General features: G+C 28.2%; 1 protein-coding gene across 2 annotated transcripts in view; it reads left to right on the top strand.

Annotated features, from left to right (window-relative positions):
- The window catches only part of LOC113371503 (amphiphysin), a 51,797-nt gene extending 38,578 nt beyond the window's left edge, over positions 1 to 13,219 (top strand). Inside the window, exons 2-10 of one of the 2 annotated variants that reach the window (XM_026612128.1) lie at positions 5,653 to 5,788; positions 5,999 to 6,189; positions 6,568 to 6,672; positions 6,764 to 6,934; positions 7,257 to 7,437; positions 8,155 to 8,448; positions 9,884 to 10,003; positions 11,994 to 12,136; positions 13,066 to 13,219. In XM_026612128.1, coding sequence (XP_026467913.1) covers positions 5,653 to 5,788; positions 5,999 to 6,189; positions 6,568 to 6,672; positions 6,764 to 6,934; positions 7,257 to 7,437; positions 8,155 to 8,448; positions 9,884 to 10,003; positions 11,994 to 12,136; positions 13,066 to 13,146 — 1,422 coding nt within the window. In that variant the 3' untranslated portion in view covers positions 13,147 to 13,219. Of the gene's footprint in view, positions 1 to 5,652; positions 5,789 to 5,998; positions 6,190 to 6,567; positions 6,685 to 6,763; positions 6,935 to 7,256; positions 7,438 to 8,154; positions 8,449 to 9,883; positions 10,004 to 11,993; positions 12,137 to 13,065 lie in introns of both variants that reach the window. The other variant, XM_026612126.1, reaches the window with a different exon arrangement.
- The last annotated feature ends 949 nt before the right edge of the window (positions 13,220 to 14,168 follow it).

The raw sequence follows: 14,168 nt of genomic DNA, 5'->3' as shown, positions 1-14,168 counted from the left end.
TAATTATATATGATAGATTATTTGTAATATTTTTTGAAAGAAGAGAGTTCAGAAAAATTGGATCATATTGTCTGTATTATCTTGTCATTCGACTGTGAAACAGCAGCCAATTCATAAAATCGAAAACATGTAAACTATTAAAAACTAAATTTATTTGTTTTGTACATCTCGACGATAGTGTTGATAAAATTAAAATTATTAATATTTATTAACATATTTCATTCTTTATTCTTTTATTATTTTTGGTATAACTGTGTAAACTAAAACTAAACTTTTTTTGCTATGTTTTTATTCATATAAGCTGCTGAATGAGGGCATATATGTTTAGTCTTAAAACTAACAAAATAAATAATTGTCAGTTTTTTTTTTTTAATTTTATTGATTGAATATTTCGTTTTCTAATGTTGGTTTCGTGTATTTAGACAAATGCAATAATAAACATATCCCATTTTACTGCCTACTTTATTTTATTGTGCGTATTGAGGAAATCAAACAGCTTTATATGCAAAGCATGTTCTGTTCCTCACATAGGTATCTGAATCGGCAACAAGTCCCTTCTGCTAAATGTAACGCGCACGTAAACTGGGCTACTTATTAAGCGTGCCTTTAAAGCAGATTTCTTTTCGTTCCATTGTTTTGATTTCATTTTGTTTCGCTTCCATTGTATTCTATCGCGGAATTCGAAGCATTCTTTAAACAATAATTTTAATTTGACATATTCTAACTTAACACAATATTTCCAGTTGATGAGACTATTGTCTTATCTTTCTGACTTTTAGTTTCTTATCGCTCAGAAACTATTCCAAACACACGCCTAGATGATTGTAAATAATTTTGTTCTGTTTATACTATAAATTTAATTGCTTTTTGTTATAATTAGCTTTAAATTGCATATTTAAATAGAAATAATGAAACTATGAGCTTGTTATTGGAAATAAATTCTTAATTTTGATTATTGATTACGCATGCTTTAAAACTATTTTCAAACGCGATGCTTATGATTAAATTATCTAAATTGCATTGTAATAGTGCAGATTTCTATTTTATTAGCGTGCGTATTTAGATACTTTATCACGGTCATTATATACAAATGATATATAAAGTAAATATAAATGTGTTATATAGCAAAGTAATCATGTTATAGATTTATATTATTTATTTTAATTTATACGAATGATGAACAATTTACCTCTTATATGATTAAAATTTGTATTTAGCGTACAGTCTTGTCCTTCCCTGGATGGATGGATTTTTAAGAATTTTTGGACTCCTCCCCCTTAATGATACTTGATGATTTTTAAAATAACCCCACACCAACATTTAACATCACATGTATTTTAGTACCTAGAAAAACGTTAAATTTTTGGATTTGAAGAAAATTGATTTTTTACCCCACATTTAACATCACATGTATTTTTAGTACCTGAAAAACGTCAAATTTTTGTATTTGAAGAAAATTGTTTTTTTTTTTTTAAAAAAAAAAAAACTAGGTGAAAAATAAATACAGATAATATCTTACGAAACCCATCTCCCTTCAAGTGATAATATTGTGATTTTTTGTGAAACCCTTTCACTCCTTTTAAAGCCTCACGTGATTAATAGCAGCCCCGTAATCCTAATATTAATTTTACAACTATATTAGCGACAAATGAATTTCTTTTGAATAGATAGTTGGTAAATAGTAGATTTTTTACTGTACAAGTGTACATACTGCAACAACCACAAAAATTCCATCATTGTATCTTTATTTTGTTTCTGAACACTTTGGAAATATAATAAAAGCTCTAAATTAGAGGATAAGCAATATTTGCAAATCATGGAAGTTATCCAAACCTTGAACTCATTTCATAAAATCTTATATTTGTACTGAAATATGATTCAGTTGTCAGTATTCTATAAAGGGTGAAATTTCATGTCATCACTGTTTTTAAAAATTATTTAATTTTAAAGAAAGCTCAAAAAATTAGCTAAGTCCTGCATTTGAGACTTTCACTCGCTATTTAGTTTATTTTTACATCTTTTTTTTAAACTGTTAATCAAATAAAGACCATAAATAGTTATAAAATATATGTTATACATTCAATAAGCATTGGTAGCAGAACATCTAGCAATAAAATCAGCAAACTTTTTGCATTGGGAATTTTTGCTTGATTATTCAAATAAAGAACGATAAATTCCTAGAACTATCAAAGAAAATACTATTTCCAATTTCTTATACGACACATGTTTTGTATTATGTATTATCCATTCGATAAGCATTGGTAGCCGATGTGAGAATAATTATAACTTTTCTACAATTCTATTGCACAACAAGCGCGGCTAATTGCTCTGTATCGTGTTCTGTTCGGAAATTCAGAACATAACAAATGATTCGTGTTATATTTTGAAATTTCGAACAATGAAGTTATTGAAATTATCGAGAGACCATAAGTGGGCAGCGGGATTAGCTAAATGTATTTCTCGGCCTCCTACGCGGACGCACACGAAATTTATTTGCTTAAATACATATGAAACATCTCATGCTGATATCGATTACGACTAAATCAAAGAGGAGAGTGTTAGGCTTGGATATGAAATCCGTAAAAATAAGATTATATAAACATTTTGATCATATTGCCGAAAAATAATAAACTATAATAAAACTAAAATTGAATTAACTAACGATCAGGTTCAACACGACTCAATGGATGGAAGTAAGAAAAGTTTGCTATTTTTTTAAATATTACTTCTCCTTTTTAATAACTGGGTAAAAAGCTTTTTTGATTAGAATTATGCACATATTAGGTTGATTCAAGTATGATGTCCAATTTTACTACAAAATTATTATATTTAAAATGATTATTATTTAGAGGTTTGAAATATTTGCTAATAAACTAATTTACTTGTCCCAAATTCTTAAACTAATAATGCAAAGGTATATTATATAAAATCAGACATAAAAATAGCAAGGCAGGGAAAAGGAAATAACCAAATTGAAAATTCTCAATTATTTTTCATTAATGGGGAGGGTCTACTGCATCTAGCTATTTAAATCTATAATATATAAAATAGATTATAGAAATAGCCAGATTTTAGGTAGGTAAGGGATAAAATCCAAGTGAAATTTTGCCAGAGTTTTATACAATTTCAAGTAAAATGAAAATTTTTTAGTTATCATCCATCGAATGAGGTCAACTGCATTTTGCTATTTAAACCTATAATTTATACAGAAGTACACAGTAATATACCAAGTTTCTGGCAGGTAAGGGAAAAAAACAAAATGCAACTTAACCAGCATTTCAAAAAAGCAGTTTGAAACAGTCAACTGCCTCGAGCTATCTAAATCTGCAATATATACAATAGTACAAAGAAATAGTCAGATTTTAAGTAATTAAGTAATTAAGTAAAGTTTTACCAGCATTTTAAACAATTTCAAGTAAAATTAAAAGTTCTTACAATTAGTTATCATGCATCGAATGGGGGGTCAACTGCCTCTATAGGTGCCACGTCGTGGAATCAATTAAATTCTTCGATAAATATTTTGTTTTGATTTTTATATGGTTATTTTCCAATAGATACAGTATTATTTGTGAACCATCAATTATTTAGTATATTCTTGGTTATATTGTTACTAGTCATTACTTGACATCTGAAATTTTTATAACAATCAGAAAAAAATAGAGGGAAAATATTTATATTTCACATATATGTAATATCAATATCATCTTGAACAAGTTTACATTTAATTAGAGTTGAGTATTAGTTTTTGTTATCATTTTTTATTTTAAGAGTTTTACTATAAGTTGTGATAATAAAAAAAGTCACTTATTCATTTTGTAGGAGGTACATTATTGATACTATTTAATTGCACGTGGTTCACACATTCAATACTTGCTCATTTTTAACTTTCCGTAGGGTAAGTTACAGTAATTACTAAAAAATTGAAAATGAAAAGTTTTTATGTATCTTTACGTTTCAAAGGTTTTTGAATATTTTGGCATACCTTAAAAAATGGATGTATGTGTGCGGAGACAAATATTTGTCGACGATTTCGGGAACACCGATCAATCGATTTGAATAATTCAAAAAACATTCGATTCGTATTGATAAGGAAACGTGCTTAGTAGTTTTTGGCGAAGGCAGGTCTAGCGGTCAATGAAAATAAGTTAAAAACAATGTAATTTGGCGGTCAAAAATGTTTATTAGACATATGTACATGTGTACACATATTGTGTAATTTTTTTTAGGTTCCGTACCAAGATTTTTAATTACGGTACGGGAAGTTCCATCAATTTGCATTAAGGCACGATGCCATGCACCCCACTTGTTAAATGATTTAATATAATTTGCAGCAATGTCGAAATCAGCCTGAAGTTATAATATAAATTGCTCTAACTTTAAAATTTAATCAGAGTTTTTTCCTTATAATTTTGCTGAAGCGCAGACCTTATAGAAATCCAGACAGTCATAATAATCTATTATGCCTACATGGCCGGTTATGTTTAGGACACTTTCACACTATCGCTTCCTTATAAGGTTGTATTACGAGTATGAATTTTTCTAATAGCGCAACGCACACACGCAATTCTATTCACGTATGACTTGGGCATATATGTACAATTTGTGTAGGTTTTCTAGACTTTGTACCAGCTGGAGCATGTAGGTTCAATAATATTTCTTTTATTTATGTATTCTTATGTTAATTTCTTAAAACTTTTGCAAGTACAAAACAATGGTTTTTCTTTTTATAAACGAACGATGATATATGGCAATAAGGAAATTATGAATTGTTCTTCATGTTGCATACTCATTATATAACGAGGATGTTTTGTTATTTAATAGTAAAAAAGAATTTTTTTTGTATGACTAGTATTTGTACACATATTTTTTTATTTAATAAAATTCATCATTGCTACATCTTGCATTCAAGTTCACATACCTATTAAAAAAGTGCACTTTTTGTCATTTTTAGTTTACTGGATACTAAATTTTATATTCAATAATTCCAATATATAAATTAATTTTTGTCGGTAATTATATATATTACTGATATTTACTATATTACTCTCATTATTAAAAGGTAGAATAAGAAAAGGATATATTATACTTTTTCCTTCATTTAACTTTCTTGTGCTTTGCCTTAATTTGTTTTCTCGTGCACTTTTGTATCATTTATTTTCATTATTTATATACGATTGTGTATTAGTCTAAGGATTTCTTAATTTAATTTCTTATTTCTCTTTAATAAAACCACCTCTCAGAGATGTACTCGTTTTTTTTTTTTTTAATAATTTCACTATCTACACAGCTCTCTATTTTTGACATATTTTACTATATTACTTTATATAAGGTTCTCTATAATATCTCTCTCACTTAGTAAAGTTTGAATATCAGATCTGTATAATGCAACTTTATTATGTTGCATTTTAATATTTTCTTACCTGTAGAAATTCAATTTGGTTTTGGAAACTTTACTATTATTTTACTTTCTTGTTCTCAATTGAGTGATGTCAGTATCCTTATTTTCCCTTTACAACGACGGCCGGGTACATATTTTCTTATTTATAGTTACAATCCTGGATAACAGACCACCATGATCGTATAATTACTTTTTGCTTTTCAACTTTAAAATTTATTTTATACTAAAGCTAATTCTATTGTTTATAATTACAGATATTGCAAAATCTTGGCAAAGTAGATCGTACCGCAGATGATATTTTTGATGAGCATTTACAAAACTTCACCAGGCAGCAAAATAGTGCTAATAGACTGCAAAAGGAATTTAATAACTACATAAGATGTATTAGAGGTGAGAAGAATTGAAAGCTTGGAAATTTTTATAAGATGTATAATTATTCAAAATCTGAATGATAATTAAATATAAGCATACTTTTTCTTAAAGTTGTATTATCTCTTTTGAGAAATCTTCTTTTTAAATGTTTGCTATTACTAAATATTAAAGCAAATGCATAGTATCGTTTACATTTATCTCTCATATTCAAATGAACTTCAATTCTAGCTGTGCAAAGTGCTTCCAAGTCTTTAATGGAAGCAGTATCTGAAGTCTACGAAAGCCCATGGAGTGGGCACGATGTTTTGCTACACCAGACAAATGCTTTGGAAATGTTGTGGCAAGACTTCTCTCATAAACTGGGTGACCAAGTTTTGATACCACTTAACACGTACCAAGCCCAGTTCCCAGAGATGCGGGTAAAATAAAAAAGAATGTTCAATCTATTTTATTGAGAGTAATTTATTTGGGAGCTACCACAATTTTCTTCTATGTGATACAGTGATATCCTTGATGATTATTTGAATTATTCATTAGTTTTGTATATTAATAATATTATTGATAAAGGGCAATGATTTACATATTAAAATATACTTGTAAATTCCAAGAGTTCTATAAATTATTATTTTTATAGTTATTTCCATATATTTCTATTAATTTTGTTTTTATTTCTTGTTTCACGAAGTTATATTAAATAACTACATTCGAACAGATTTTTTCCTTATTAATAATTAATATATAAACATTAAGTGATACTATTATTGTATTAATTATATTTTCTCAATCATAATTTCCAGAAAAAAATCGACAAAAGAGGCCGAAAACTCGTCGATTACGACAGTCAGAGGCACAGTTTTCAGGGTCTGCAGGCAAACGCGAACAAAAAGCGCGACGATGCAAAGGTAAATAATAAGGTCATTGTCTTGCATGGGTATGATATGAATGTTATACATAACTTTAGAATGATATTAAGTAACATTTTATAATTAACAGGTTACAAGAGGTAGAGAACTATTAGAAGAAGCAAAACGCACGTATGAACAACTCAATAGCGAACTGCACGACGAATTACCAGCATTGTACGATTCTAGAGTTTTATTCCTTGTGACTAATTTACAAACGCTTTTTACTTCCGAACAACTCTTCCACCAAGAAACTGCTAAGGTAATTGGACTCTGAAAATATTAGATTTACAATCACATGCATAATGCCAATCAAACTATTTCAAATATATAATCACGTTCTATTATTATTACATTTTTACATTACATTACTATTATTACATTTTTGGTTTAGAAGAATAGTGACATTCTTTTATTACAGCCGACGGCGATAATGCTATTGTTCAAAAATTGAGTTTCACCTATAGTATTGAGCAAATCAAATAATGTTTTGCAAACAAACGTTTCACCCTATCCCTGCTAATCATACTGAATACTGAATAACAATTTTGATATTCTTTATTTTAATTGGAAATGTATTCTAGGTTTATGCTGAATTAGAAGCTATAGTCGATAAATTAGCGACAGATAGTCAAAGAGGATCCTACACAATTAAGAAAATGAATAGTGTTCTTCCATCAGGCGGAACTCTACCACACTCGCCTAAAAACAACGTACAGTCAAATAATCTTAACAATACCAAACCAACTTCTCCAATTAAAAATGGTAAGTTTGAAGTTCCTATTAATTAAATATTCGAGTGTGTTTTGAAGTTTGATTTGTGAACAATAATAAGTTGATAGTAGTAAGTTACTGTGGTTTTTTAATATATGACACATTCATTAAACATCGATTTTATATTAGTTAGATAATTACAGTAACATCTTTATAAATAATTTATATTATCTATTTAGGACTAATATAAGTAATGTTTTGTAGAATCAAGTAGTACTCATTTTTGTTAATTGAAATTTAATTAATAATAGAGTTTGAATGTGTTAAATATTGCTAACCATTTGGTGAGAAATTTACAGAAATTTTTGATACCAGCAAGGACTGAAATAAAAACTTAAATCCAAAATTATATTTCCATATTTTTGAGAAAATATTTCATTTGATGTGAGGTACTAGTTTCTTTATGTAATTATAGTATAATTGAAAAAATTAATTGTTTATTATATAGGTAAAATATGATTTAGTTTAAAGTTTAAATCCATCGAAAATCACTTTAGGATCTTTAATGGTAATAACATTTACTTCATAAATATTTGTGGATGCTTTTTTTTTGCAATTCAGCATTATCTTGCATAATGCAGAATTGTTTTTCCATAAAAGACTTTTACTTTCTGTGTTGTTCTCATCAATATTTACATTTTAAATTAACGTTATTAATAAAATTAACAAAAGCATGTATTGTTTTTTCCTAATCTACAAAATAAACAGCATTACCAGACTCACCCACAAAGTCGATCACATCGAGCGGCGGTGCTAGTGTTCCGAACACCAATGGAAGCAATAACAATCTGACCTCTTCTAATCCTTCCAGTATCATAATGACTCCAAGCACTCCGCCTTCATCTCCTCCGCCGCCTTCCTCAAGCCCTCCACCATTGACCCCAAACATAACCAAATCCGATACCCCAAATCCTGTTTTGAATAACGATACCACGCAATCAACAAAATTGTCAAACGGAGATCATACTATTGATAGTTTGACAGAAACCAGCACCGATGCAGGTCAGTTTGAAACATGTTAGTAGATATAAGCAGATAGATATGCGTAGGTCAAAATTGGATAGTAATCAAATTAGAAGTTTATCTTGTTATTATAAAAAAGCAAATATGTATAACTGCGAGCAGAAGAATAATCTGTTTTCTTCAATATTGTCAAACACCGTGCTAAACAACAATCAAGCTCACATCGATAAATCATAATTGAATTATTATTATAAATAAAAAGGATTCATGTGACTGGATAATGAATTATATCTAATATCAGTCAGTGGCGTAACTAGACCCTCCGGGGCCCTTGGCAAAGTCTTCCGATGGGGCCTCGTGGTACTCAATTTTTAATTTATTTAATTTTGAAAAATTCAGAAAATTATAGAAAATTAGATAAAAAATAATTAGAATGATAAATAAATATTCTTCTCATTTTATGTATTTTTATATTTTGTGATAAAAAATTTCTTCTTAAGGGGGCCCCCAAACAAATTTTGATACAAGGCCCCGCGAAGGCGCCCTAAGGCCCCTGATATTGAAAAAAGAGTTCTTCACGTGTTCGTTTTTTATCTTAAAAGTCGATAAAGTATAAATTATTATATATACAATAATAAACTCATTATTTCATTCTTGATATCATAATATATAAACTAAAGATTTTCCAACGCAGCTCTTTATCGCATAAAACATAAAACACAATACTTTCGCTATGCGGCGGCGACTCCTTTGGTTTAAACTAACTAAATATTCGGCCGAATGCAAGTTCGATGCAAGTCTGGTTAAATAATTACTTCGACTTTGAACTTAAAAATATAAAATATAAGTTTCAAGTGAAATAAAATTTATATATTTTAACAATGTAAAAATGTATTTCTGAGTCCGCGGTTCCCTGGACCGGGGCCCCCTTAGGTTGGGGGCCCGTGGCATTTTGCCACCCACGCCACCCTATAGTTACGCCACTGATATCAGTAATAATGAGAGTAGTAATATCAGGAATAATAAGTGAACTGTTCAAACCTAATGTTGCAGTTTGTATTCGTTTTTTTAAATCATATGTATTTAAATATTTTTGCTCGCTGTTGTGTGATTCGATATTGCTTTTGCAGCACGTCTAAATTAAACAAATAAACCTCACTGCTTCACCCAATTAATTAATCAGAATGATAAATAACCTATATATATAATAATAACATAAATTTTCATATAGTTTGCAGAAAGCTTACAGTTACAATGTAATTCTAATTTTTGTGACAAAAATTGATTTTTTATGTAAAATGTAAATGAAAATAACTGATGAAATTTCAGTACTTTGAATTATCCAATATCTGTTTCTATTGGCGATTCACAGAGAAGCCAATTTGTATGTAGAATAGTTAGTTAGGGATAAGTTTTACCAAAATCAAGCAGTAGTTTTACTGCAATAATGGAGGCCCTTGCGACATTGATACAGGTGACGGTAAGCCAGCTGCCATCCCTCCGAGTGTGAATCAAACATTAAATACCTCGAGTGACACTAACAAAAATGTTACCCCGCCGACAACAGCCGGAGAGGTCTATGACATTCCAGTCAGTAAGTACAAAATTTCAAATTATTTTGTTAGAAGATGGTTGTTTTTTATTTATGTTGTGATATTAACCTATATTTTGTAGGATGCTTCGTATTCATTTGATTTATTCGATATCAAATTTTGTTTGTAGGTTTTAGTAGATTTATTTACGTTATATTCATCTACATCATTATTTCTGTGTGTAGAAACATCATCCTTATAAAAAGCGACAGGCAGTGCTTTCGAATAATAGTATTCATTAAATTAAATATTAATCTCTTTAAAATCTGAATCACTGATAAGTGAAGAGGAGCTTATTTTATTTGGACCATTAGAGTTTTGGAAAATTAGAGTAAATGTTTGAGTATTCAGAGAGTAATTAATGAAAACCAGAATATTTCAAAGATTTTTTTTAAATGCATTCTAATACATGGTAATATTGTCATTGTTTATAGTTAAATATTGATGCAAAACGGTTCATTATTTTTTCACATAATTAACTTCCTGAACGACAAGTTATATAAGGTAATTATATGTTTTCTGGATATTTTTGTCAGTTATTCTGAATTAGGGAATGCAATACCGATGGAAAATTTCATTACCGATATTTCGGTAATTTTTCATTTTAAAACCGGTATACCGGTAAATTAACGGTATGTTTATTATCTTAAACAAACGTAAACAAAATTGAAAGTTTCTAGTACAAATATAAAAAAATGTATATACAACTACAACTATATTCAACCTAAACAATAAAATAAAAAAATAAGTAATAATTTAACAAAATTATATCCAATTTAATTAATTTATTATCACTATCGAGTATATTGAGTAGTTTTCACCAAAAATAAACGTATAAATAAGAAAGACCAAAAACTCATAAAAAATCACATTACATTATTATAATAAACAGTATTGTTTGTATCCGATGTGTAAATTAGCATAATCTTCAATATTTAAAAAAAATAATTTTCTACACTAATTTAAGATCGGATACTTTGTCAAGATATATAATAATTTACTATAATTGTTGAATATTGTTATTTAAAACAATGTGATGCTTCTATAGTATTTTCAAACTTCGAAACGTTTTCGAAAAATAATATTTTATAATTTTAATAAAAACCAAAAATATTTAGTAATTATCATAATTATTATGTATAAAGTTAGAAAAAAATAAAGATTACGCAGAGGTAATCTGTATGATATAAAATATTTTGACGCAAATATCACTTAAAAACCGTTACATTTTTGCATAAGATGAAACAAACACCATTATCTATCTATCTATCTATCTATCAGTCCAATTCTATTTATTGTAACACGATATGAAGCCCTTAGTAAAGCAATAAATATTCAGTTTAATGACGAGTTGAGATAATATTTGGCATTAGTTTATAGTATAGAATCACTTGAAGATATAGTGTTTATGCGATTATGGAATTTAAAGATAAATTTGTTCCGAGAAATTTAAACATTTATTTAAACTTTAGTGCATTATGTATCAAATAGCGCTTATGTAAAAATACCGAAAATACCGGTAATTTTGGGGTAAATACCGGTAAAAATACCGCCGAAAAATTGGGCGGTTTACCGGTAAATCGGTATACCGGTATACCGGTAATGCATTCCCTATTCTGAATCGTGTGTGGTATTTGTATGTTACAAAATTTGATGATTTGTCGACGTATTTATCAAAAACGACAGCAATTATTTCAAAAATTTTAAAAGGCCATTCGAAGAAATTTTATCATGGCTCATGTTGATTAGTTTTTTGTGTCAAAAGTTATATCCACGTTACCGCTGATCCGATTTTGAAAATTTAAAAACCCCTCGTCCAGGCCGTTCAATAAATTTTTTATCTAAATATTATACTTTATTGTCACGAAGTTTTATCATTTCCAACGCATATTTACCGTTTGTTAAATGCATTGTTCAATATTATGAAGATGTGTAATTTATATTTGTGCTGATCGTTACTAGACCACATTATTATTGAAATTTTTTCTGCAGGCGCAACAACTACGGATTTACCACCTGGAGTACTGTACAGAGTGAAGGCGACATACAAGTATAATCGGGAAGACGTAGATGAGTTGTCCTTCGAGGTGGGAGATACAATTCGCGTCATTGAATACGAAGACCCAGAGGAACAGGTATATACAATTAACTTTATTTACAGAGATATTTATTAATATACAGTATACAGTCGACCCTTCTATAACGCAGTAACGTAATATGGAAACCGCGCGGTAAGAAACTGAGAATTAGTACATCACAATTTGTACGGCGTTATTTTGAGACTAATAAAAACAGAAGGCATGATGAACAATTAATAATTTTATTAAAGTGAAGAAATAATTCATACGATGTAATGATAAAAATATAAACTATTTTGTATTGAATTGAAGAGTTTATATAAGGATCTGATAAAAAAAATGAAGCAAATGCCAATCTAAAAAACTGTTTTTTAACAAAAAACATTTCATGCACAATTTTATCTAGAAAAGCCTCTGACACTGCTAAAACCGATGCCGAATATAGGTATGATATAAACTGTCATGTTTATATAAACATATTGTAAACAAAATAGTCAATACCAAATCTTATATTGAAATATTTTACAATATCTAGTTACTAAAGTCATTCGACAGTTGCTCGGAAACTACTTTTGGGCTGTTCAACGAAAAACTGCACTGTAGGAGTACCGCGTTATTGAAGTGTTGACTGTATTATACATTATATTAGAGTATTGTGTTGGTACACTAAACATAATCAATCAAACAATTAAAATCAGTTTCACGTTTCATCATAATTTTACGGTGGATTTGAATGCGTAATTCAACATTTGTATCAATGTTGTATTTAAAAAACCAACCCTTCTAGTTATTGATTTATAGCATGTATTCATTATGATATATTCAATTGTAATAATCAAATGCTAATCATTTTTATACATTCCCGCTGTAAAATCAAATTGTTAAAAATATAGTTTAAAGCTTCTGACTAATGAAATATAAATGAAATTAAATTAAATATAGGATAAGTTCAGCTAATATTTCATGTATTTTTTTATAAATTAAAGGAAGAAGGATGGTTAATGGGACTGAAAGAAGGGACCAATGAAAAGGGAATGTTCCCAGCCAATTTCACTAGACCGATATAATTAAAACATTATTAATAACATCATTATCGTCAAATTAATTAGCAGGAGATATCTCCAGCAATCATTCAATCAAGTGTCAAAATCTATAAGATTTTTTATATTACTTATTTACTATATATAATAGATTCTTATATATATATATATATATATATATATATATATATATATATATATATATATATAATATGCAAAATAGTAGACATATCTTGCATAAAATATTACTTAAACGTTCTGTAAATTTGTATAACTTATACACATGTCAACAAGTTCTTTTTTATTTCATAATAATTTTAAAATGGAACAAAATAATAATGTTGTTAATTAGAAAAGTTGCAATACACATTACAGTAATTTTTATATCTGGACATATGATTTTAAGATTCCTTGTTGCCAAAAACGTTGTTTCATACAGATGTACAGATTTAACCATTTATTTTGATAAGCTTGTCTAAGAATATTTTGGGTTTATAAGGCTTATTGAATTAGAAAAGTAATCAGGTGCGTATGGTTCAAATGCGTTAAAATGGTCTAGTGAGTAAAGATTTAAGTATGCGCTTTGAACACATGTTTGTTTTTTGTTTTTTTTCTCTGTTGATATTTTCAAATATTTCACTCGACTGTATTTAAAATGTGCCTTTTTATAAAAAAGTGCTATATTAGTTACAGGTATTATGTTTCAAAGCAGTTTAGCAATAATATTAGCAATATCATTAGCAATATTTTACAGCGTTCTTATTGCTATAAAAATCTATTCTTTGAGTCAATGCTTTGATACATTATACCTTAAAAATTGAGAGTTTATTAGTTTATATTAAATAATATATACATATTTAATGTTATTAAAACGTAATTTAAGAAAAAAGAATTTAATTAATATATGAAGTTTCTGAGTTATAAAAAAAAAACTATGATATTAAAACAATCCTCTTTTAGTAATTTATTATTTATTCAAGGACTCATTTTAAATAAGCCGCAATTGGATGATGGTAACAGAACTTAATATTAGCGGACATTAACATTTA

This window comes from Ctenocephalides felis, unplaced genomic scaffold, assembly GCF_003426905.1.
Source record: "Ctenocephalides felis isolate EL2017-DRISC unplaced genomic scaffold, ASM342690v1 CF-g0.4_SCAFFOLD_01492, whole genome shotgun sequence".
NCBI lineage: Eukaryota > Metazoa > Arthropoda > Insecta > Siphonaptera > Pulicidae > Ctenocephalides > Ctenocephalides felis.
This window is presented reverse-complemented; position numbering and strand designations above follow the sequence as displayed.